The sequence below is a fragment of the Vidua macroura genome, chromosome 5 (assembly GCF_024509145.1).
Source record: "Vidua macroura isolate BioBank_ID:100142 chromosome 5, ASM2450914v1, whole genome shotgun sequence".
In the NCBI taxonomy this organism is placed as follows: Eukaryota; Metazoa; Chordata; class Aves; order Passeriformes; family Viduidae; genus Vidua; species Vidua macroura.
Genome location: NC_071575.1, coordinates 18,759,062 through 18,783,605, shown reverse-complemented (window position 1 = coordinate 18,783,605; position 24,544 = coordinate 18,759,062). Strand labels below are relative to the sequence as shown.

General features: G+C 43.5%; 1 protein-coding gene across 4 annotated transcripts; it reads left to right on the top strand.

Moving 5' to 3' along the window:
• The first annotated feature begins 973 nt into the window (after positions 1-973).
• Positions 974-23,658, top strand: TEF (TEF transcription factor, PAR bZIP family member). 4 transcript variants are annotated; one of them, XM_053979079.1, is made up of 5 exons: positions 974-1,398; positions 11,720-12,046; positions 13,517-13,737; positions 14,387-14,598; positions 16,529-23,658. In XM_053979079.1, exons 1-5 carry the CDS (start codon positions 1,296-1,298, stop codon positions 16,548-16,550), a joined length of 885 nt encoding a protein of 294 aa, XP_053835054.1. In that variant the 5' UTR covers positions 974-1,295; the 3' UTR covers positions 16,551-23,658. The 4 variants fall into 4 exon arrangements, with proteins under 4 accessions (XP_053835054.1, XP_053835055.1, XP_053835051.1 ...); XM_053979076.1 differs by lacking the exon at positions 974-1,398 and adding an exon at positions 5,905-6,134; XM_053979080.1 differs by lacking the exon at positions 16,529-23,658 and having other exon boundaries at positions 14,387-16,514.
• Positions 23,659-24,544: the final 886 nt, after the last annotated feature.

Genomic DNA, 24,544 nt, shown 5'->3' with positions numbered 1-24,544 from the left:
ACTAACTATTGTGTGATTTCTGAGCCTGATTAGATTGGGATATAGATCATGAGTCTTCTCCAACTAAACTCAAATTCTCAACCACCCAACCTGGCTAGGTAATTCTTTTTGGTTTCTACTGGGTTAAATCAAATGCATTTCCTTATGGAACCAAACACCATGCCTGATTTTGCTGGAGTGTGTCCGATTCCTGTGCCTCGCAGACCAGTGCAGGAATATCTGGTTTCTACCGACTTACACTGGCACTGTAAGGCTGAGCCTGGCAAAACAGACAGGAACAAACTGAGAAATGAAGGCACTTCTGTTGAAATACCACACTCAGCAAAAGAAAAGACCACAGCACATTAAGATGCTACTTCTCACAGCAGGTTCTGATAAAGGGGATCAGACTTTTATCCTCCTGTCTCCAGTCCTTTTCTCCATGCTAAAAATTTCACTGACAGGAGAAGAAGGGCTTTGTGTGCTCAAGATCTTACTTAACCAGCTGTTACCAAGGTATTTGCAGGGTTCATGAACTCTCTTCCCATACATCACGGCTCTAAGAGGAGGCTGTTTGCTTTCTGATAAAATTCTGTGTCACTTCAGAAGAAAAATCCTATATTTTGGGGATGATGCACGCTTTATAAGAAAGAAACCTTGTGCTATTATCAATATTAACTTAGGAGGGACATGCAATAATTATTGCATCACATACAAATAATATCACTATCTTCATCTGAGCTAAAAAGTTAGCAGGCAGATGCAGACAGCATGTGTATCTCCCTGTAACAGCCTGGAGCTTGGAGCACAGCTTGGAGCTCGTCAGAGCCTCCCAAGAACGAGTCAGAGGATCCCTCTACTGTTGTGTTTGCGGCCAATGTGTACTCCTAACAGCACGCACTTGCTTTTTTTCCTCCCTTCAGACACATGTATTTGTTATAACACCTTGGGAAGGAAAAGGGTGCTGCCTTTGCAAAGTTAGATAACTGGCCCAGTTCTTTGCTGCCGGATTGGCTGGGAGAGGCCCTGTAAAACCACGCTGGCCAGGCGCCCAGCCCAGCCCTGCAAGGCTGCAAGCTATTTCCACAATTGGCCACTTCAGAGTGGGAGAGGGGGAGGTGAAGACAGCCGGGCAAGCTGCATCTCTGCCAGGCTGCTTCCCATTCTCCTTGTTTTTTCTCAGCCAGAGCAGTTCAGCAAACCTGCTCCGGGTGTCTCTGAGCCCATCTCGCACTGCCCAGGATAGTGGGCTGTAACGTTGGTGGCCAGGCACCTGGCCCTCCCTTTGCTCTGCTGTCACAGTCCCAGGACAGGACATGTCCAGCTGCAACACCCCTGGGGGCCCCACTGCCCTGGACTTTCCGGAAGTCCTGAAGTCCCTACTGGAGTATTCCTTGCCCTGGAACAACAAAATGACAGGTAGGATTGAGGAAATATGTACTGGGGGTTCTGTTTTGATTTCTCCATCCCCTCCTTGAGCTGCAAGGTGAGAAAGGGGCAGATCTTGTTTGCTGCAAGCCCTTCAAGGGTGTGTTTCCCCAAAGTGTCCAAGTCAGACTGAGAGTTCTGGCACTGTGCATGTTGTGCAGCTAGGAGGAAAAACGGCAGCAATGGATTGATTATAAAATCATGCTGAGCTGCTGATCCTTTTAATCTCTGAGCTCAGCTACTTCTTCGAAACCCTCAAAGATTCATGCACAAAAAAGGCTTGGGCACAAATGTCACATAGAAGTGACTTCCAGGATTGCCATTCATTGTTATCCTATGGTTAATAACCACTAAGCCTCCAGACACTGCCTTTTCCCAGACTCAGACTGTCCAGAGAGCCCAGCCTGCACGGGGCAGGCTGCCTGTGCAAACTTTGTTTAATTGTTTATCAGTGAAAAACTGGAATAGAGAACATAGCAAATGTTGCATTTTCTTTGCAAGAGCACTTCTGTACTCATAGGTTTTCTCACTCTGTGCAGCATTGTAGAAAACAAATGGAAAGTACCCGGGAGGTTATTTAGTTTGGGCTTTTGCTGTGCTGAACACTTTGCTCATGCTGCACTGATGGCTTCGCTAATGCTGGGTCTCCTCCAAGCACCCATCACACAGCTTGAGTACCCACTGGTTTTGGATAGGATGCTACACACCCTTGACAAGCTGCTTTTTGGTTGTTGTGTTTTAACGTTTGCTGCTTAGTACTGGGGAGGTGTGTGGGAACACCTCGGCTGAACAAGCCTATGTCTGGGCATGAGTGAGTTGAGCTCACAGAAACAAACATGCACAGAGCTTGCTCTTGTCTAGGAAGTTGCAACCAGGACATCCAGGCAGCTCTGTTGTGTTGAGGGGCAACAGAACCCGGGAGCAGAAAAGCCAGACACACAGTGTGGAGAGGGACCCTGCTCTCACTCCAGGGTTACTGGGAGAAAAGGCTGCTCCTGTGACAGTAAAGCATTCATGTAAGGAGAGGCAGCTGCCTACACCTGCTGTAATACAGTGAGCCCTATGGCACATGCACAGCTCCCTGTGGAAAATGGAAATAGGGCAAGGGGAACTGCCCCACCCCTAAGGGGCTCATTTTGTCACATTGCTCTGCTGCTGCCTCTTGTGAGCTCTCTCTCTTCTTTGCTGAGACTGCCCACTAAGAGGTGTGTTTACATACCATACTGTATGAAGTCCCACTGCCCCATGGACCAGGGCATGTTTCCCCAGCTGACAGTACCCAGGTAGAAAGTGGAACTGTCGGGGAGGAGGCAGTAACAGCCAAGGGCAGCTCATGTGGTGCAGAGCCTTGTTGTGGCTAAGCTGAGTTTGGCTGCTTTTCTGGGTTCTCTGCTCTCCACAGCCAAGTGGATTCAATTAATCCAAGGGAGGAGTGCTGGCAAGACCTATCTGTTTAGAGTAGGGGGTAGAGGAGAGATCAATGATTTGAAGAGAGAATAATTTAGTCTTAACTCAGTGTGACTTATTTGGCAGCTAAGAGTGCTGTTTTGTGGCAGCTTTCTTCCTCAGCTCCAGGACCACCCTGCCTTTCCGCATCACTTCCCGTAGTCCTCAGAACTCTTTATTATGCTGCCTCCCTCTCCAGACCAGCATTCCCATCATGGCCCTCTTCCCACAGAGCTCAGTTCTCTCCTTCTGGGTCTCCACACTTGGACAGCACTCATCTGGATTTGCTAGCTCTCAGGCCTCTCTCTGAAATTCTCTATTCTGCTATTCAAACCTCCCAGTGGGGCTTGCTGTACGTCTCCCCCTCACATCCTGTGCCCAGCAGTGAGCTGCTTTATCACTTGCCTCCCTCCCTGCTGCACCCCAGAACTGGGCTGTTCTGTATCACCTGGCCCTGACAAGACTCCCAGCATGAACAGCCAAGTCCACTGCATTCCTCTCCTCACATCTTACTGTCCTCCACTCTTCCTTCTCAGCTGCAGAGTGAAAGCAAATGTAAAAATCCCAGGCAGATCCCAGCTTAACCAAGAAGGAAACGCTTGTGGTACAGTGCCTGCTTTCTGTTGGCAATTGCTTTGAGCACCTAATCCCCAGAGGCAGTGAGGAAAAGCTCTCAGGGCAGCCTCCCTCCTAGCTGGCAGGGCAGTGCTAATGCTGGAGCAGGGTGATATGAGAAGCAACCCACAGGAATGTTCCTCAGGAACTCCCTCCCTCCTGCCTTTGGGAAGAGCAGCTAATGCTGTGTAGTCTAGACCCTCTCCAAGTAAGGTCACAACTCATGGTGGTGCAGAACAAAACTTAGCATAGTGGAGCATGGGTGGAAATGTGCTGGAGGAAGAACATGGTCAATCTAAAGGGAAAAGCCCTGGAGTAAAAGCTGCTGAGTGGTTTTAATAACCTCCCTTCATACAGACATTACCCAGTAAAGCAGCTGCCATTGAGCTCTGCAGGGGTGATGTGCGCAGACCCTGTTCCTTGAAGGAGCGTTGTACAGTACTGAGGCACAGCATCATCCTTGGGGGCTACCAGCATTGGCAACAATGCAACAAAGTGACCATGAGAGCCATAACTGAATGGGAAGCCTGCAGCCTGCCCCACTTTGGCTGCCTAAAAGCTGCTCCTTTGTGACCTCACTTGGTTGTGTTCTCTATCTACCACCTATCAGTAGCTGTTTCCTAGACAAAAGCACCACTGCAGGCTTGCTGCCCCTTGCCAAGCTGTGTGTGCTGCCTCTGTCGTGTGTGGTCTGACATCTGCGTCTCATTACCCTCTGTGAAGTGGCATCTCCCTTTCACACATGTGCCTTTTCATCCTGCCAGCTGAGCTTGGCAAGGCAGAAGGAGTCAGTGGAGGGCACGCAGCAGCCCTGGAGCACGCTGGGCAGCGGAGCATGACCTGCTCTGCCTGCTTCTCACAACTGGATTTATCAGCCTTGATAAAAGATGCATTAACCTGCGCCGTTCCAGCCTATATTAACAGGGTGTCCTTTCCCAAGCTTCCAATTAGGGAGCATGTGTGCAGGAGTTGCATCGAGAGTCCCACCCGTTCCGTGTGAAGGAGGGAGCAGATTGGGCCTCCCAGTCCACGCAAGAGAAGTTGCTGCTGGGTGGGGCAGCTCCACGTCTGCCCAGGTTGGGTGGAGGCGTCCTCTGGTCCTCATTGCAGTCAGTGGAGGAAAATACCTACTCTGTGTGACTTGAAATCCATTCCTTTTCCTGGGGTATGTGGAGAAGAGTTTAGACCTGATTTTTTTTTTTTTTTTTTGGTCACAATCAGGGTTTATTAGTTAGGGTCAGGTAAAAGCGTGTTTTGCCAGTTAAATTAAGTGTCTGAGGTGTGTGTGTGTGGGGGGGAAGTTCAGCCAAGCAGATGCCCAAGTGCCTACCTGAGAGGACGATGTCTTTTTTTCTGCTGGCACATACGGGAATGCCTCTGCTCTCGCTCCCGCGGCTCTGTTGGACGCAGACAGGCCGATCCCAGCGGAGCACACCCCTCCCTTTCCCGGCTCGCAGCACTGTATAGCAGGTTTGCTGCAGCCCATCCTGTCGAGGGAAGAGCAGCCACTGCTGACAGGAGAAGCCTGTGGCTGCAGCATCTGACACCTGCGAATTTATTCATTCTGTGGGAGAAGCTCCTCAGTATCCACCTGTGCTCTCGAGAACGAACTTGGCAATATTTGCTCCTTCGTGTGTTCAGCAGCTTAAATCCCAGCACGGCATCCTTGCTGCTAGAGCAAGGGGGCCGCTTGCAGAATCGCAAGAATTTCTTGTGATTATGACAATTTGGAAAGGCGGCCTTTCCTCCCTTCCCCCAGCAGCCCGCCCATGCCAGCACTGCAGTGAAGTCCCTTTCCCTGCCCATATTATGTAGGGCACGCCGCTGCGGGCATCGTGTGGGGACGGAGGAAGATTAAATCCAGGGCACGCGCGAAAGGTGATTTCGGGATCCTAAATGAGGATATGCAAGGGCGGGCTGGAGCGCTGGCGCCGGGACAGGACGGGGAGGGGGTTCGCAGGCGTCGCGCTGCCGGGACGGTCCTCGCGGACGCCCGGTCGGTCGCGGCCCCCTCAGGCACTGCCGGGCCGCGGGAACGGGCGGGCGCGCGGACTCCACCGCCCACGCGCGCGCTGCCTGCCCCCCGCCTCCTCCGCCCTCCTGACGGTGACGCAGCGCCCGCGGGAGAAGCGGGAGGAGGCGGGGCCCCAAATGCTAATGAGCTCCGTTGAGGCCCCGCCCCCGCACGTGCCCTGGCGGGCGGGGGGCGCGTGCCCGCGCCGGCTGCGGGGCGGGCAGGGCGGGGAAGGCGGGGCCTGTCCGCGCGGAGCCACCCCCCTCGGGGGGCACGGGCCAATCCCGAGGCGCGGAGAGGCCGGGCCGGGGCGGGGCCCCCGAGCTCATGAATACTGAAGCACGCGCCGGGCGTCAGCCGACCGCGCCTGCGCCGTTCGCTCCGCGCTTCGCCGCTGCCGCCGCCGCCGGGTCCCGGGGAGCCGCCGCCGCAGCCCCGCGCCGCCGGTGACCGCTGACAGCCCGCCCGCCCGCGGGGAGTATGCCCGGCCGCGCCGCGCACCAGGAGGCGGCGGCGGCGGGAGGACCAGAGCCCACTGCAGCCGGAGGGAGCGCGGGGGCCGCCGCGCAGCAGGAGCGGCGGGGCCTGGCGGGCGCGTTCCCGCTGGTGCTGAAGAAGCTGATGGAGAACCCGCCGCGGGAGGCGCGCCTGGGTGAGCGTGGGGGCGCGCGCGGGGGCAGCGGGAGCGCGCGGCGACCCCCAGTTATCCACCCCCACCGCCCCCTTCCCGCCCCGTGGCTCGGAGGGCGGGACCCGCCGGGTCACGGCGGGACTGGCCGCGGGGGGAGCACCCGCGGGGGAGGCCGCACGCTCAGGCCCCCTCCCTCCGCCCCGTCCCTCCCTCCCTCCGCCCCCTTGGCCGGCCGAGCCAAGAGCCGGCGGCACGGGATCGCTCCCCGCCTCCCGGGCATCGTCCTCTCCGGAGCGTGTAGGTGCCTGCGCTGGGCAAAACCGAACGCTGCGGGAGCGAGCGGTGGGCAGGAGCCGAGACGTGACACGCTGGTTTTAGTCCCTCGGCTCTCTGCAGCCTCCCCCGCCTGTAGACGCGTAGCTGGGAGCAGCAATGAGAAGGTTTCGAGTCTTGCTTGACCTTAATTGCTGGGAAGTTGCCCGATGACACGAGTAAACAGCGGATCCTCTGAGATTAGGTTCGGTGATAATCCATAAGGGTATGAGTGACTGCCTGCACATGCAGTCCTGCATGGGCTGGAGCTGCCTCTCTGCCGCTGGTGATGTGGACAGCAGCTGTGTAAATAACGGTGCTAGTGCTTATAGTCTTCGGTGCTGATGGCACACTTTTTTTTTTTTTTCTTTTTTTTTTTCTCCTTCTCATCTGGCAGTATTTTTGCCTTTCTGAGTATCAGTTTCATTTTGAGGAAGGCTCAGGATTATCTGCACTGCTGTAATGCCCAGTGCACTAGTGTATAATGAAAGTCCTTACACCTACAAATTTTGAGGTTAAAAATAATTTTTTAGAACAGTAGACAACATCCAGGGTAAACCACAGTATAAGCAAGGTTGGCAAGATCAGTGAGGATCCCACCTACCTTGCATGTCTAATATTGCACAATACCCTGTAAATCTATTTTGTGATTCTGGAGACTTTTTCTCCTTTCTGCTGGGAAAAAAAATATCTTGTCATAAAGGTTTTAGTTATGTTGCTATGGTGCAGGATGCTGCAGCACAGAGAATCTTGACTCTACAAAATAATGGGATTTCTTGAGATATTTCTGCACCCAGTCCTTTTTAAAGACATTAATGCTAGCAGGAGCAATTTCAGTTGATGTATGGTTGCTGATAGGGATTTAGTGACTTTGTGTTGGGGCTGATTTTTGTGTTCAGAGTCATCTGATGTAGCCTATGGAGATGTAAAATTCTGAAATTAATATGATTGTGAGGTAGTGCATTTTTTTAAAATTAGAAACATTTGATACTAATTGATTACTAGATGATCCCATTCCAGCTCGTGAAGGTGTTCAGCTGGAGCCTCTGAAGCTTGCTAGTGAGTCCATTTCATCTTGATTATCCCTCTCCATTCATGGTGTGATAAAGTTCAGGTTGTTCTTGTTCTTAAGATTTCTCCATAGATTTTCTTAGTTCGCCTTGTTTTGTTTCATTTCACACTTTGTGGAACTCGTTGCTCTCTGTTTATTTTCTTGTTTGCATGTTCAAGACAAAAGAAAGAATGCCTTCATTGTCACCAGGTAGTTATTCCTAATTTACAAAAGGCTTGTCAGTAGTCTTAAGACTCGACTGACTTCAGAGGGTCCTTGATTATTTTCTGTTCTTTTAACAGTGATACACTCAAAATGTTAAAAAATTACTCATTCACTTAATCCAGTGGTGCACTTTCAGCAAACTTTCTGAGAAAAGACCCTGCGCTTTTGTCTGGAATGCCTATTGACAAAAACATAATTTTCTGTCTTACTCTGTGATGAATTATATCAGCTAGTTGCAGTGTCTGTCCATTTATAGTCTCTGCAAGCTACCTGTGGGTTTTCCAACCACTGTTGGTAATTTGACTACCCAGTCAAAGCAAGCAGCTTTCTAATCTTTCTGTGCAACAGAGGAGGGAGGTCAGCCAGTTCCAGCAGAATGCCATCCCCTTGAACGTCCTGCCATGGACCAGGTACAGCTCACCAGCTTTGCTGGGAGTTGTTGTTGTGTATGTTGTAAGGATTAAATAAATAAAAATAATGATATTTTTATAAAAAAAGGAAAAGTCCTGTGGGCTAAGGGAAGGCAATTAATATTCTGGAGCAGGAGTGCAGGTCTCTTCCATTAGTAATGAGCTGCTGCATACTCTCCAAAGGATGCCTTAATCACCAGTTGCATGCTGCTGTGGCAGGAGAAATGCCTCAGCAAACATCACAGTAATGGGCATTAGGGATAGGGAACCCTGCAACCTGCCTTGTTCCGTCCTTACAAGTGGGACTAAAGATTTAGGAGCAATCAGCCTATATATATATATATATATATGTGTGTGTGTGTGTGTGTGTGTGCACGCGTATATAGTGTTTTCAGCATAATTTGACAGTATTTTTTTGGTGAACAAGAGGAAGTTTGTCAAATAAATGTTTGTGGCTGGGCTAGCTCTTGACAGCCTGGTGGCCAAAATCTTTGGTTGGCTTTGGTGTAATTGGTTTTGAGGAAAAGCCAGGACAGGGAATAAAGCTCTTTTCATGCTGCTGCGTTTGGTTAAAACAGTATTATTTCCAGCAGTTCAGTAACTGGAATGGTCCACTTAAGTCACCGAGTATAAACTGGTGCCCTCACTGTTAACAGCAAATGTACAGCCCAGTTAGTAGGTCACAGTAGCAGAATGAGGGGGTTAAATCGGACATGAGCCATCATCTGCAGAAGTACAGTCCAGATTTATCAGGGTGACCTTGAATCGCTGCAAATGGAGCCTCTTAGGATACTGCAGCTCTACTGTCAGGTAATACCTGTTTACACTATAAATATCTTAAGAGAATTAATCTTTCAGGTCCCTGTGCTGATGTAGGCAGAAACTTCCCCCTCAAGATGCAAGAAGTTAATTAGTGTTTCATTAGATGTTGTGCACCCAAGCAGGATGTTGTGTGGCAGAAATAAAGATTAAATGAATTGAAAGAAGGCCTCTGGGAAAACATCAATGCAAAAATGATCATACAAAGGTTTTACCATATTATGTATAATCTTTGAAATAGATGAGCTCCCAATATGTGTTAATTTCTGCTATTTTATTTCAGATACTGTTAGAAGCGAGGGAGGAGAGAGAGAGACAGCATAGCTAAACAAAGACAGCACTGGGGGCCTAGTGCTTGCTAAGTTGTCAGCTTGTAGCAAAAGGACAAAAAATTTCAGATGCTTTTCTCACGTGGAGGAAGGATCTAATCTGATGTGAGCCAGGGACAATCACAAGAGGAAATTGGAGGAACCACAGTGTATCGAGGTTACTGCAGGACAGCAGGATGATCATGCACATCCAAAAGGCATTAAAAGATCTGTAAAGAGCCACATATGCCAGTAGTGTAGTCTTTTTAGCATCTACCTTCTGAAAAATATTTTTAAGCCTTATATTCAGTCTAACAATCAGTTAATTTTTTTTTTCTCCTCTCTTGGAGGTGTTGTATTAGCTGTTGCAAAACAAAAGCACTGCTGGTTTGTATTAAAACTGGCATAACTTATAATGGTGTACTGTTTTCAAGAGTTAATATTTTTTTTTCTTTTTAGTTGACATTTTGACTTAACATTTCACAAGTTTTTTATCATGCTAATTAAAAAATAGTTATTTACAAATAATTAATTATTGTTGCTTGGATTTGTTTGGTGCCATCTTTACTGGGATATCATCCACAACATCCAGAGCAAATCTGGGTTTGGTTGTGCTGGGCACTATGAAATGTTGGGGAGTACACAATCTCTATTCACAGGTGAAATGATGGTTCCAATTTGGCAGGGTGTGCTTCAGTAGTAAGGGAAATCTTCCTTATATGTGGAGTAGATGCTGTTTCTTGACTGGCTTCAAGGAGGAGCTGTTTAGAAACATTCTGGTTATTTACATCATTACTGTTAACCTGCATGTTTGCTTTGCCCAGGCAAGGGGTAGGAAATTTGCAAAGCTCCCCATGAAAAGGAGTTTATAGCAGGAATAGGAGCTGAAGATGGCAGTTCAGAGGAAGCAGTGTGAAGTGGCAAGGAGAAGGCCAAAAGCTGCAAGGTGATATTACCAAAGCTTAGGTCCAGGAGCCACTGGTCTGAATTTAATGTGTCCTTTAGGTAGTTGCTCTTGATCCCAAGCTGGTGACTGGTGAATAGTTTCTCAGCTGCTTGGTTTAAAATCAGTATCTTCTTTTGTATAAAACATGCAGAATATGGTAGATAATTTACTTTGTATGGTAGCACTGTTCTTCAAGCCATAAAAAGCTCTTTCAGTCTCAGATCCACATCAGCTAAGGCAACAGCGGAAGGAATGCCACTTCTATCAGAATAGGTTTTATATAAATAGGCTTTTCTGATTTAGAGCCAAATTTCACCCCCACTTCCACCCCTGATAAAGAAAAATGCTCCTTTAGCATACTGTAGCCAGTCTAGGAAACCCTAATGCCAAAGACTGGTGCATTTTATTGGGCTAATCTCTGTTAATACTGGAGATCCAAACTGGTCCAGTCTATGTCCTTGGAGTCCCTGTTCTATTGAACTGAGTATTGGTAATGCCCAGTTTGCAGGTGCTTAGGGTACAACTGGTGACTGTCCCTTCCTTTTGACAGCAATGCTGGCTCAGTGCTTGCAGTACTAGCACTGCTTCTGAAATTCCTCCTTCTCTGCTGATAGAACTGCATGGAGAACTGGATCAGGAAAATGACTTGGATTTTTAAATTTTTTTTCTGCCAGCTTATTTTTATCTCTTAAATTATGTAATTATTCCATAACTTGAGTTTTCTGCTTGGATTCTGTCCCAGACAATTGTTAAGATTCAGTAGCTATGGGGAACATAGAAACAGCCATTTTTCTGTAATATGTGCACTGTAGCACAGTAAATGGAGGAAAACTCATCAGTCTCTTGTGACTTGGGGGTGTGATGTGGGAGTGTGCCGTATTAGACATCTCCCCAAAGAGTGAAAATTGTATGTAGGTACTCTGAGCTATCTATAGTGAGCAGCACTTGGAGCTATTGCTTTCTGTGGACATGCTGAGTCATTTCAGAGAGAAATGCTTCTAAAATGCTGAACAATAGGCATCCAGGTCTTTGGTGTCCTATAGACCTTTTGACTGATTTTCAGATGTAATCTGAAAACCCATATTCCTCTCCCATTTGTATTTAAATTACTGTTCTGCACATTTCCTTCTTTGTGCATAGAATAAGCTACTCTGCTTCCTCAGAATTTTCTTAATGGTTTCCCATGTAATCCTGCTTAGGACTTTTGTTGTCTTCTGAGATGGGTATGTGAAAACCAGGCTGTTTTGCAGTGGCTGGTTAATAAGCTCCATTCAGCACTTCATCTCCCCTTGGTAAGCTATCACAGCAAAGATGCTGGTCTGCAAGGCTGCTCAGCTGCCTGTGGTCCAGCCATTACAGAGGGTTAGAGTGTTCCATATGTAAATGTTGCTTTTCAACATCTGGTTTTCCAGATCATGTCACGAGGCAGAACCATGAGCTTACTGAATTTCCTTTCATGGGGATTTTGTTGGACTCTTAAACCTTGAGTCTCTCCTGTGTTTCGGCTTGTACAGTGACCTACTTGTATCTTTCAGATAAAGAGAAGGAGAAAATAAAACTTGAAGAAGATGAGGCAGCAGCTGCCAGCACTATGGCAGTCTCAGCTTCCCTCATGCCACCCATTTGGGACAAGACAATTCCTTATGATGGCGAGTCTTTCCACCTGGAGTACATGGATCTGGATGAGTTTCTGCTGGAGAATGGAATTCCTTCCAGCCCTACTCACCTGGATTTGAACCAGAACCCACTCTTGCCTGTGGCTGAGCTGGAAGGGAAGGAATCTGCCGGTGCTTCCACTGGTTCTCCTGCATCATCCTCTTCCACTGCAGTTTACCAGCAATCTGAAGCAGCCTCCAGCACAGGTAGATGGAATAATATGGGGCTCTGAGGGACTTCTGTTGTTCTCATATTAAAAGGTGTCCCTTTAGATCAAAGAGGAGACATGCTAACCTGTCAGTGTTTGCTGTGGCAGGTTAAACAGTTAAACATGCTCAATAGAGAGCCTTAGTTCATGTGTCAGTACATGAAGATGCTGCCTCTTGTTTTCTTTACCTCTTCCCGTCCTATAAAGAATGAGTGTCTATCAGTGTGCAGTATGCTTGTCTATCAGTGTGCAGTCTGTTTTGCCTTTGAAATTATAAGAGCTGAAGTAGCAACATAAAGTATTTGCTTTCTTGGTATTGCTAATGTAGTGAGAAGCTGGACAAATGGAGAAAATACTTTCTCAGGTTATTTTACAACAGATTTGATAACTTGTCATAAGTCATTTTTACTACCTTGGTCTGCTTGGGTGAACTTATGTGAACTTAAATGTACCTCAAATAACAATGTTAAATAGAAAAACAATAAAGCAATCTTTTTGTGGTAGCTTGGGAAATGTGAAAATAGACACTTGGCAAAGGTGTTTTAATGATGCAGTTTGATGTTCTGTGGTTCTTTGAAGTGGCAGTGGAGGAACAAACAAACAAAACTGTGCTTAAATGGTACTAGGAAATTTCATTTGTAATATAGAGATCTTCTCTATTAGAGAATTCAGCTGCTCAGTTTGCCCTGGATTTGGAGTTTAAACATGATAGCCATCACAGTACTATTTTAAGAGCAAGCTTTACAGAAAGCATTTTGCTCTGGACCTCTTTTGTGAATCTGTGGGAATGATAACATGGAACTCCTTCCGTAAGTTAAAGGGTGTAACTTTTTTCTAGGTGGTATATGCAAAACTTATTTATTGATCACTACTCCACATTGCAGTGACACACAGTTTTGCAACTAATGTACACAAAGTTTTGGAAACAATAGATTAATATGATGAAGTTCATATGAACACTACGAGTGTCAGATATTTCTGTTGGGGCATTTATTCCTATGTGGCAAAGAAGAAGACTGCTGTTGCATTTGTAGCAAATCCTCCTTTATTTAGTCAGTTGTTTGGAAGTCTGCTTGTCTGACCTTTGAAGGGACCCAGGTACTGGGGTCTTTGGGCAGGCTTGTTTCTGTAAGGACTTGTATGGTACAAAACTCAGGCTCATACAAGTTTCTCCCTTCTTATTGCTACTGAAGGTGCTTTTTATGTGTGCAAAACATGTAATTTTTGCCAAGGATGTCCTGCATCTGTCTACTCATGTCTGTTATTCTGGCATATGCTCCTAGAGTTATATTACAGACTGGACTGTGAACTCTTTCTCTGTACCAGCAGCAGTACAGCACCCACCACACCTCAGGGAAGCACCAACTAATTCTATTTGATATTTCTCACCACAGGGCAATAAAAGTGGCTTTTTTGTTGATTCTCATCATCCTGCTGAATATCTTGTAATTTCTCCTGTTGTTGCCAGAGTCCCCACCACAAAATGAGAGAAATACACCCAGCCCCATTGATCCCGACTGCGTAGAAGTTGAGGTGAATTTTAACCCTGACCCTGCTGATTTAGTGCTGTCCAGTGTGCCTGGTGGTGAGCTCTTCAATCCTCGCAAACACAAGTTTACTGAAGAGGACCTGAAACCACAACCTATGATTAAAAAAGCCAAGAAGGTTTTTGTCCCGGATGAGCAAAAGGTAACAGATTTATTGCTGCAAACTCTTCTAGGCCTTGATAAAAGTTTGACTCTTTGTCCACACCCTTTGACATACAGAGCTAATGCAGTTTACCTACGTGATTGGGCAGAAGCATTGCCAAGAATAGAATTGGCAAGCTAACTGCTGTGCTGGATGGTTTGCAGGTTTTGGTATCATGAGCTAATTACTGGCAAGGAGCAACTGATCATGCTATACACAGAAGTTAGAAGAATTATGAAGTCAAATCCTCATCACCTGCACTTTTGAAGGCCATTGTCTATATTTGCCCAGTATTCTGTCTAATCTGCATTTAAGCAACCTAGACAACAGAACAAATGGTTTTATGTAGAAGTTCACTCCTGAATTGAAACTAAGTAAAGGAAGCATTTCAGTTGGACAGCTTCTTAATACCAGAGTCTCTAAATCTCTTTAGTTCTAGCAAACCACTTGGTTAATCCTAAAAGAAGACTTGTGTCAAGATTAAATCTTACAGTACTGCATGGTCTCCATTTTGATGTCAGAGCCCTGCAAACCTATGGAGGAGATTCCTCAATATAGCAGTCAGTGTGAATATCATTATACAATAAAGAGGTGTCTCCGAAACACTTCTCAGTTTGGCTTTTTTTTTTTTTTTTTTTTTTTGATACAGGATGAAAAATACTGGACAAGGCGAAAGAAGAACAACGTGGCAGCAAAGCGTTCCCGTGATGCTCGGCGATTAAAGGAGAATCAGATCACAATTCGGGCAGCCTTTCTTGAGAAAGAAAATACAGCCCTGAGGACGGAGGTGGCAGAGCTGCGCAAGGAAGTGGGACGATGCAAGAACATTGTTTCTAAATACGAGACCAGATACGGACCCTTGTAAGCACACCCTTTTCCTTGTTAGGGCTCTTTGTTTTAGCCTCTTAGACTTCTCTGCCTTCTGTAGAGACTCCCAGAAATAAAGTTTATGGAGGCTTTGTCATTTTGCATCTACACTAGAAAGAAACCACAAAACACAAACAAACCCTGTTTCTGTTGGCACAACTCATTCAGGCCCTTCCCTGATCGTTCTGTTGTCCAAAATCTTAGTGTCCATATTTTGAACCTTATTTTCAACACTGATAGAACATTTTCTGATGTCATACAATTGAACAGATTCACCTGTCTGGAGGAATAAATGTGGATCCCTCCAGATAGGAGAGAGCTTTTGCTATCTGTTCTAACCTTCATTTTTAAGTGGAGAAAGAGCCTAGGAGACTCTTCTCTCTCTCTCTCTCTTATTTTTTGTTTTGTTTAATTTTCAAACTCTTGCTCTTTTCTCCTCTCCATTCCACCTCCCCTTCCCAGTAAAAGTATAAAACATAATTTTAGGATATAAGCAGATGTTGCTGGGCAGCATCATGAAATTGTTTCCTCTCCCATTCAGAGGCACTAGAAGGTATCTGTTGTATAGGACTCTGTTCCTGTTGAAGAGGAATAGGAGAACCTTTAGGACAGGAAGACAGGAAAACATTCAATCTCTTGTAAAAACAGAAGCATTGCAAGGTTAACCTATGAATGTTATGCAGAACGGAGTCAGTGCAGTTTTGATTACAATACTGTCTAAATGTCTTGATAGGTTCTAATCCTGGATAACTTGCAGAAACCAAGGAGAGAGAACAGTAGTGAATCACTTGCTTTACATATGTGGACAAAATAATTTGATGTGGGTTCTAGACTGTATTTCTACCACTACCCCTCCTTTTTTTCCTTAGAGGGTCTTCCCTCTTGAACTGCCAATAAAGCAGCATGTTGCACTTGACTGAGAAGTAAGGGAGATTAAGAAATAGAGGTCTGGCTCATTAGGCTGAACCTTGAGTCCCAGCTGTTAAAAAATGGCCAGCACCCTATGCTTTGAAAGAAGGGGCTTTTTTAAAGAAGTAAACAAGCCTCTGTTACTTTATTGCACCTTACCTGTTGTGCAAGAGATTGAGAAAGAGTTTTGGTCCTTTGCCTCGTGAACACACTATGGGATAAGCTACACCCACTATAAACATGAACAGTTTACCTCACTATCTCCTGTGCAGCAGTATATCTGGTCTCTCGATGCTTGCTGGTTCTATCTCCAGCATGTTTCCTGATAGAAAATTAGCACACAAGACTTGCCCTCTTGGAAGTAATCCATTCTCAGCACCAAGCACTGCTTCAACAATATATGGTGTTAAAAGAAAAAAATATGCTGTGTGTGATGTTGAGACCTTCTACATGACCTACAACTGCAAGAACTAGAAGCTTTACCAGAAGTATATGTCTAGAAGTCCTCTTAACAAGAGAAGCTGTCTTAAGATAGTGGCTGTGTCAGAGCTCTTAGGCTATACTTCCTGGGATAATATTTACATTAAGGAGTAAATGTGGGATGGTGATGTTGCGGGTAGTTGCAGTTGCTCTATTGAAATCTGAAAATACATGAGAAAAGCATTAGGGTTTATTTTCTATGCTAAAGACTAGCTTGTCTTTTAAACATAATGTGGAAATTATGAGTTTAGAGCAATTTTGTGTTGAATTCTTAAGGAAGTGGAGAAGCAGGCTAATCCACAACACTTAATGTATGCTTTGAACTATCCCCCCCCCCCCCCCCCCCCCCGCTGTTATGCTCTTAATTTGACTAGAGTGGCTCTTGATGTGGTGTTGGTCTAATTTCTTTCAAGCATACTAAAAATTGTCACCCTTTCAGCAGGGGTTTTTTCTTTCACAGGGTGGTTTGTGGTGGTGATGGTGGGAAGTATGTTATAAATAAATTGTCACACTTAACACTTTGCTTTGTTTAAAGTGACTTATCTGATTCCGAGTGATGCAACTTTAAAGACTTTTAAAAACAAAGAAACTAAAAAGCACACATGAATCGCCAGTCTTCAGAGTGAGCAGTGAAATCTATGAGGTGTCCCAACACAAACAACTGATGATGACCCTGCCTGCCTCCTTGCCTGCAAGTACCCCATCTGACTACCCAGGGCTGGGCATGATGAAAAGTGCAAAGTCTCCTTAATTCTGTATATGGCTTTCTTATCTGTCTTTCTCACTGTAACTATGAACTACAATAAGCTTATCTACTGGGGTTTTGTCAAGACACTCAAAGTTCATGTCTCAAAGTCTGTTGACAGCCTGTGTGAATAGTGACTCTTCATTTTGGCACTCGAGTGGAAGAAGAGAGGGAGTTTTAAATGAAAGTGTCTGTATATATAAAGAACTGCTATATTTTAAGACTCTTTTCCCTGCAGTATAATGAATTTTATTTAATACTGCAGCTCGCTTCTGGTACAGCGTAGCGTATTGTGGAGTACTGTGAGTGCAGAAATAAAGACACCAGGAAGACAGCAGCCCATAATGTGAGAGACTTCAGTGCAGAAGATTACAGCAGATGTACTGAAATAATCCAGAAAGCACCACAGTGTGCCATACAGAGAGTAATAAACCTCTATCAAATGACCCATGTAATAAACCACATTGGTGGCTTTCCTGCTCCACAGCTACACTGCTGTAACCTGCCTTTTCCTTTATTTCGTTTATGAGGCTCACTTTCTTTTATGCTATCTTGCTGAAAAAGGTTCTATTCTTCTGCTAATGACTTAGCAATCATGGAAAAGGTGCTATTCTGAGCTGCTGATCTCTAAGTCTTTTGGCAGTCTGAAACTACCGAATGAGTATTAGTTCCGGGAAAACAATGCCTATTAGTTGCCATATTACCATTTTCTGTCTCTTGACTGCAGGACAACTGTGGTGCTGAAGGTGAAACAGCCAATGATATCCCACAGTTACAACGGGCAGCTTAAGAGTGAGGACCCTTGTGCTGGTGTGGGAGGGTAGATGAAAGCGTGGACAGATTGTGGAGATGTTTATTGTGTTTAGAAGATGGAGGAAGCAGGTGGAAGTTCAGTCGTAAGACTTTCATCAGCATAACAAGAATCTGCTCTTATATTAAGGGAGCTTGAGAGCTAAATCTATATAGGAAGAACAAGAGTAGTTACTTTCTAGGAAAGAAGTACAGGGCCATGCTTGTAGCCAAAATGGAGTTTGTAAGACTGATGAATAGCATACACCTCAAAAAAAATATAATATTGAAAGCTTTCTGAAGCACAAGTGCCAAAATTATGAGGCATGACTAGTTACCAGCATAGCTCAGTGATATCATATTGAACAATTATTTTGACTGTGTGTTTACCCAAGAGATTCTACCCCTAATTTCACAGCAGAAACACGAAGAGAAAAATGTGAGAAGCAGCAGCTAATACTGTAAGCTTAATAAAAAGCAAAAAAATTCAAAAGCCAGGATTCATAACCAGTGCTTGACAGCATAACCTTTGTACAGAGCTTATATATTAAATGTAGTTTTGGACCTATCATTTTTAATGGATGATGTACTGAAGTCAAGAAAGTGTCTTTAATTTTTTGCTGGTTACCAAAGTATACCTATGAGTGTATTATTATAATTTGGGATTATAAAGCTCTGAGATAATCTTGGGATATTTTTATCAAATAAATATCTTAGTTCCATGTTGCTGATATGGCAGCATATATCTCTACGTGTATTGCATATTGCTGATTTGGACTGATATTTTCTGGTATGTTCTGTTTTTTGCTTTATTTTGGTGATAAAGGCCCAAACCATGGATTAAGAAAAGTAAATCAGCAACAAAGCAAACAACCATGACAGCATGTACATGTAGCAACTTTTTTCATTTATAATTTCTAAATTTTAGGTTAGCCCTGGCTGTTCTTAAACGTCATGCTTCCTGTTTAAATTACAAAGCCAAAAGCTAAATAACTGGGCAAAAGAGTTGCTTCATTTGGATGCTACTCTGCTTAGGAATATCTTTTAAATACTTACATATTGTGTACAGGATTTGGTTTTGCGGTATATCACGACATTTTAACAGCGAAATACACAGTCAGTGAGATTAGCATGTGCAAGTCTTTTGTTTTATTTCTGTTATCTTAAAAGCTTACACAGTGGAAACTAACAGTGAATGTTCATTAGATCTTTCTTTCAGAGAAGACTGTTAGCAAATATTTGTGCTTCCCTGTAGGACAATGCAGATTTGCACAATCTGTGATTCATGTGTCTACGGGTTGCAAAACTGGAAAATCGCACTTTAGGGTGAGTGCAGCTCAACTTTTGTAGCTGGAGAATTTGGTGGTGTTGTTATTAAAAAGCAGTATCTTTAAAGATAGATGAGAAGGTAGTAACTATTTAAAGGAGTGCAGATAGAGCCAGACAGAAAATACTGTGCAATGCTGAATTCCTTTCTCAGTTTTTGCAGTCTCAGGAAGTTAAGTTTATTGCTCCAGAGCTCTCTGCTCCTCTCAGAATGATTCACTATATCATTTTGTTTCTTTGACTAGGATGACAATCCTATCTGTAAGTGATAACGTGGGTATGTTTTCTTAGTGATCATAAGAAGACAAATATTCTTTTAGCTCAATTTGAATATTAAAAGATGCTGAATTGACACTGTTAGGGTTTGAAGTTCTCTAGCCTTGGAACATACTCTATAGAGGCCATAAGTTTGCCTGATGTCAACCTACCCCATTCCACAAAGGGACCATCTCCAAGGGGAGAGAATAAAGGGCATGTGCACCTTTTAGCATCACTGCAGGGATTGCCAGGAAAGAGAGTGGTTTATGACAGCTGTACTTTCATTAGGAAGAAGATTGACACCACATGGCCATTTCATAGTAATAACTTTGAAAATATAGAAACTATGGATGAAATTTGTGGACAATGAGTGTTGTTTTACTCTACAGAAGACAGCAGCTATGAATAAATGATGTGCAATTTTTAATACAGTATTGCTTTCATACATGATGATCTAATATACATATAGTGGGTTTGTGTCTAAAAATTCCAAGAAGCTTAATCTATCACCTGTTGCCAAGATCTGCTCCCACTGAAGCTAGTAACAAAGATCTCATTAACTCCCACAGGAAAAAGTCTTTAGTCTTACGTGGTTATTGTAAAGTTTTAAGCAAGTGCTGGAGTCATGGGTGTCTTTGCTCTGAAACATTGCTGGGATCAAGTGGATACATCTCAGATTGCAGGTGTGGTGTTGGTAAACTGGTTCTGATAGTTTTGATATTCAGATAATCTGAACTCTGCTTTTTTTTTTTTTTTTTTTTGGTCCTTCATGGACAGAGTGAAAAAGTAGTGTACTATAAACTTGTGTTGGAGAAGAAATGTTTTTGGGTTGTTTGGTTTCTTGCTAAGCGTCTTTTTTGCAGTGACATTTTATGTCTTTTCTGACAATTCTTAATTTCCTTGCTGTGCTGTTTGAAAGCCCAAGGTGTTCTAACTAGAAATCAGTTTCAGCAGTGATTATCATTACCTGCAGGCCTGCTACTAATTGTACCAAATCAATTTCAAGTTGGGAGGTGCAGTGGAAGCCCATCAGCTTTGGGAATACTGTAATAAAACCACTTATGCGGATTTTTTTTTTTTTTTTTGTAGATAGCAAAAATAATGGACCTGCACAGAGAATATTGCTGCTTCAGTATTGTAAGCCACCTGAGCATAAAAGGGCTTTGTTCCTTGTGATCAGGTGCTTTCATTTTTAGTGAGAGAGAAGGTATCTCAGACCTTTGTAAAATCCAGATAGGCTTTTGTTCACCCTTCTAGTTTTAGCTGCTAAGCACAAGATGAGAAATGCAAATTTATCTTAGTGCATAAATTTTATATTTTTGGCAACATACACCTAAATCCATAAAGAGCAGAATCATTTGTTAGTGCTAGTGTTGTGCCTTTGCAGCACTACAAGACCCAGACTGGCTTTCTAGATGTTCAGATAATTACTCTGATCTGTATATCTGCCACTGTAACATGGTGAAGATAGATAAACTCACAGTTGAAGACTGGGGTAAAGGTAGAAAGAATAAGCTTAACTGAATATCTGTGGAGATGCTAACATAATGCTAATTGAGAAATTACAGTGATTTAACTCATCATAATGCAAATTGACATATGGATGTAATTTGTTAGGTTGATAGTCTGCTATGCCTTGTGAGTCACTTTCTGAATGCAAACTTCTTGAAGTTCAGATACCTACAGGGAAAAAGGAATCCTTTGAGTAGATACATATATAGATAGACATAGATACTTGGCAAGGAGAGCAAAGAATGAAAGAGGAAGAGGAGAGTAATGCAAGAGTCTGACCTGAGTGAAATTGCTGAAACTGACATCTCACTGTTTACAATTTTAGGCCAATTTGGATCCCCCTCAGTTTAGCATCATACTGAAGATAAGTACTTGTTTAGGTCTTGGGAATCGTCTTGTCTTGGTCCTACTTCCACAGTCCAGAAAGAAGTGACAGGAATGTACAGATAGGGAAAAGAGTTACTGCAGAAAGGCATGAAAAAATAGCTGTTGCTTCAACTAAGTGTGCTGTTGCGCTGGGACTTGACCTGCCAGTGTGACCTGGTCGGTGCTGTCTCATGACAAAACTGCTGAGACCCCAGTCTTTTAAGGCCTCAATTCTGCTGTCATTTCTGCATGGGAAGAGCCCTATATCTATAGAGAACCATGTGGACTTCACAGGATCTGTTATTGAATGTGAAGCTCTGCCCAGGCAGTCAGCTGCAGAATTGTGTCCTTAACACACTGTCCAGTTGTAGTTATAGGGCTGTTGATACTTAGTGTAATCTGGGTGCCTGTTATATAGCCAAAACCCTTGTTACTTCATTTTCCTGAGGCATGAGCAAAAGCCCCTTGCTGTACAACATCTGTAAAAAACTTTAAAATGTACTTCACATACGTCTAGTAAATTAAGGCATGTGATTTTGGTCTGTGGGTCTCAACAAACCTTGCTCGTGTACCTGCCTGAATGTTTTCCTAGATCTGCAGCTACGTTTCCGTGAGAAGGGATGGTGGGATTTGTTTTCTCAAGAGGGCACAATAGCAGCTCTCACCTGTCACACTGGGGTGACCGCTCGCTACTGGCCAGGATCAGGGATGGATGCATCCTCCGCACTTTTATGTGAAGTTGTCTGAAATATGGTGATTAACATGATTATTGGAATACTGTATTTTGTATAACTTAGAACATGTAAATACACTTTTAAAACTAATCTGTTCTATGAAGTAATAAATAAGTGCTTCCATTGTAATATCTGAATATTGTTAATGCTTCATGTAGCTTGATTTGGGATTATTTCTTTCCTAGAGAACTACAGAAATCAAAACAAAGATTGATGTTGTGGAATTCTAGTCTAGTTGTGATGCTTTCTATCAACAAAAAAATGTTTTAAAAATAATAATGAGCTACTTAAGCAGAGAAACTAAGATTTTGAGGGAACTGATTCTCTTCCAGTCTTTCTTTAACAGTAGTCACTGATTACATTCATAATTGTACTCTTCCCATCCTGTTAGCTGGACAGTTGATTTGTTTGTGAGTAGCATTTGGAAAGTAGCAATATTAAATTATTTGTAAACTTTAGTGACTGAGGAAAACTGAAGCTGGGTGGTTTTTGTTGGGTGTGTTTTTTTAACTATTCTCTCTTTTGGCTCAAACAGATTTGTCTCCACCCTTCAGCCAGACTGCAGCAAGTTGCAGTGCAACAGTGAGTGACTGTTACTGAAGCTCATTTGTGACCTAGATAGTCTACATCTTTATTAGTTCCATTATGTACATAGATGACACGAGTTTCCTGTTGTGGTGTAGAGAGAGAGAAAGTGATTAATGACTTGTGGTTTGCTGAGTACATGTTCACTGGATGCTGCACAGCTGGACCTTTCATCAGATTTCATGACCTTTTCTATCTTGTGTTAAAAAGAAAAAAATAGAAAACAGTGGAATAAGAATTATAAGTAGTCTGCTGGGAAATCTGAACGCTTGGGTTTTGAGGAGGAGGTGAGATTAATCCATCAGCCTTCATGTAAAGAGATTAACCTGTGATGACACTTTCTCCAGCCATAATGTAACTTTGTCTTTAATGCTGGACTGGAGCAGTTTCCTCTCTGGTAACAGCTGTGTCTGCAGTGTTCCATAAATGACAAAGCCACATCTTTTGTAGTGGGCAGAGACAACGGCATCTCTTTTTATTTTCTTCTAATTTTTTTCCTCCTCTCTCAGTGTCTCTAGGCTGTAAAATAGCTATGAAACAGCTAAGCAGATGTGCAAGTTATTCTGAAAACTCTGTTCTTGTAAAGCTTTTTCAGACACACACAGTTTTTAACTGCATAATTTGAGGAAACTCCTATCTGCTATATTTGGCCTGAAATTCTGTTGCCTCTTGGATAAAAGTACTTTTTTGTCTTCAGATGTGACACTGATCTGTCCCATTCATTCAGTGGGATGGATGATAAATCTGCACAGTATTTATATAAGATAAAAATCTGATCTTAGTTTTACTGTGTGTTAAGTTTTTTAATCTCTTGGATGCCTACTCCTTGAGGTTGTCTATATAATTCCTATATATGTAGCTGCTTTTTGAAGCAGTCCATCAAGAGCATTTGAGATCATCCTGACTGAAAAATTCCACAGAAGTGATAGAGATAATAAAGCTTGTAAAGCAGCTGGGTAAAACTGTATTGCCATAAATGGTTTTAATTTATATATGAATCTTCTGTCCCAAACTGCTTATTTTGTACATAAACCTAAACACTCCTGGCAGCTGATGGGTGAAAATAAAGGTGCTTAAACAGCAATCTAATGAGGAAAGGGCATTTCACTATTACAGAGTTGGTATTATTTTATATTTCCATTTATTACACTTTTTTAAATGTATAAACCACAGATTTGAATTCTCAAAGTCTTCGGCTTGGATTTTGTGAGTAGTTTAAATCCTCTCACCTCTCTGCTCATAACTGGTTTTTAAGAAAAAGAAAAGCTTTTGTTTAAAATGTAAAATTTTGACTGTATTAAATTCTGTTAGTACCCTTCCTTTTTAAGAAATAAAATGTATATTCCACTATGCTGAGATCCAGTAATTTTGTTCTCTAGATAGCATACTGTGTGGTGTACAGCTCCACTGCCAGCATTACACCTGCACTTTGCAGTGAAGTTGGTAGACACTAAAGCAGCTGATCACCTTTTGGAAGCAGGTTCTTGCTATGCATTTCCCATGTGTTAAGTGTGCTGGTGACAGGTATACAGTTCCCTGCTTCTATTTTCTGGATGAACTGATTTCAAAAGCATTGCAAGGTTTTCTTTTTGTCCTGCAGTGACTCTTGGTTGAACCCTCAGGTAGGAGGCAAAATCTGAGAACAAGTCAGCCACAGCCACTTGGACTGTGCTTTGTCTGTTACATTAGAGCTGAGAACATCCACAAGTAATCAGAATTTTATTATTTTCATGGAAAGAAGTAAGTTTTTTTTATGAGGACAGTTTTCTCTGTACCTTTCTATTATTTTTTTTAACCAAATTTTGGTTGGTTGATTGATTTGTTGAGGGTTTTGGTTGGTTTGTTTTTTTCATTGGTGGTTGGGTTTTCTCATTTTTGTTTTGTTTTGGTAATTGAAGATCAACCTGGTAAGAAATGTATGTCTTCTATATATTCACTGCATGTTGCACATGCTTTCAGAGTAGACAAGATCACTGGTGCTTCAGTATAATCTCTAGATAAACTGCAGCAAGGATCTTTGTTGGATCTTCACTTTTGTAAAATGTTTCTTGGATGAGTAGTGATGGAGGGTGGTAGCAAGGAACAAACCGTCAGTGAGTTGTTTTTCTCTGGCTGTTTTCCAGAGTCATGGCAGGATTAGTGACCCAGGCAATTTGTTTATGAAAGCAGAAACCCTTCCTCTTTCGAGAGAGGAGCCTGACCTATACTACATATCAAAGGCCAAGGACTTGACATG

Coding starts and splice junctions, on each gene's coding strand:
- TEF (XM_053979076.1), top strand. CDS start 5,963: ATGCCCGGCCGCGCCGCGCACCAGGAGGCGGCGGCGGCGGGAGGACCA. Junction 12,047..13,516: donor TGAAGCAGCCTCCAGCACAG/GTAGATGGAATA, acceptor TGTTGTTGCCAG/AGTCCCCACCACAAAATGAG. Junction 14,599..16,528: donor GAGACCAGATACGGACCCTT/GTAAGCACACCC, acceptor CTTTGTTTAAAG/TGACTTATCTGATTCCGAGT.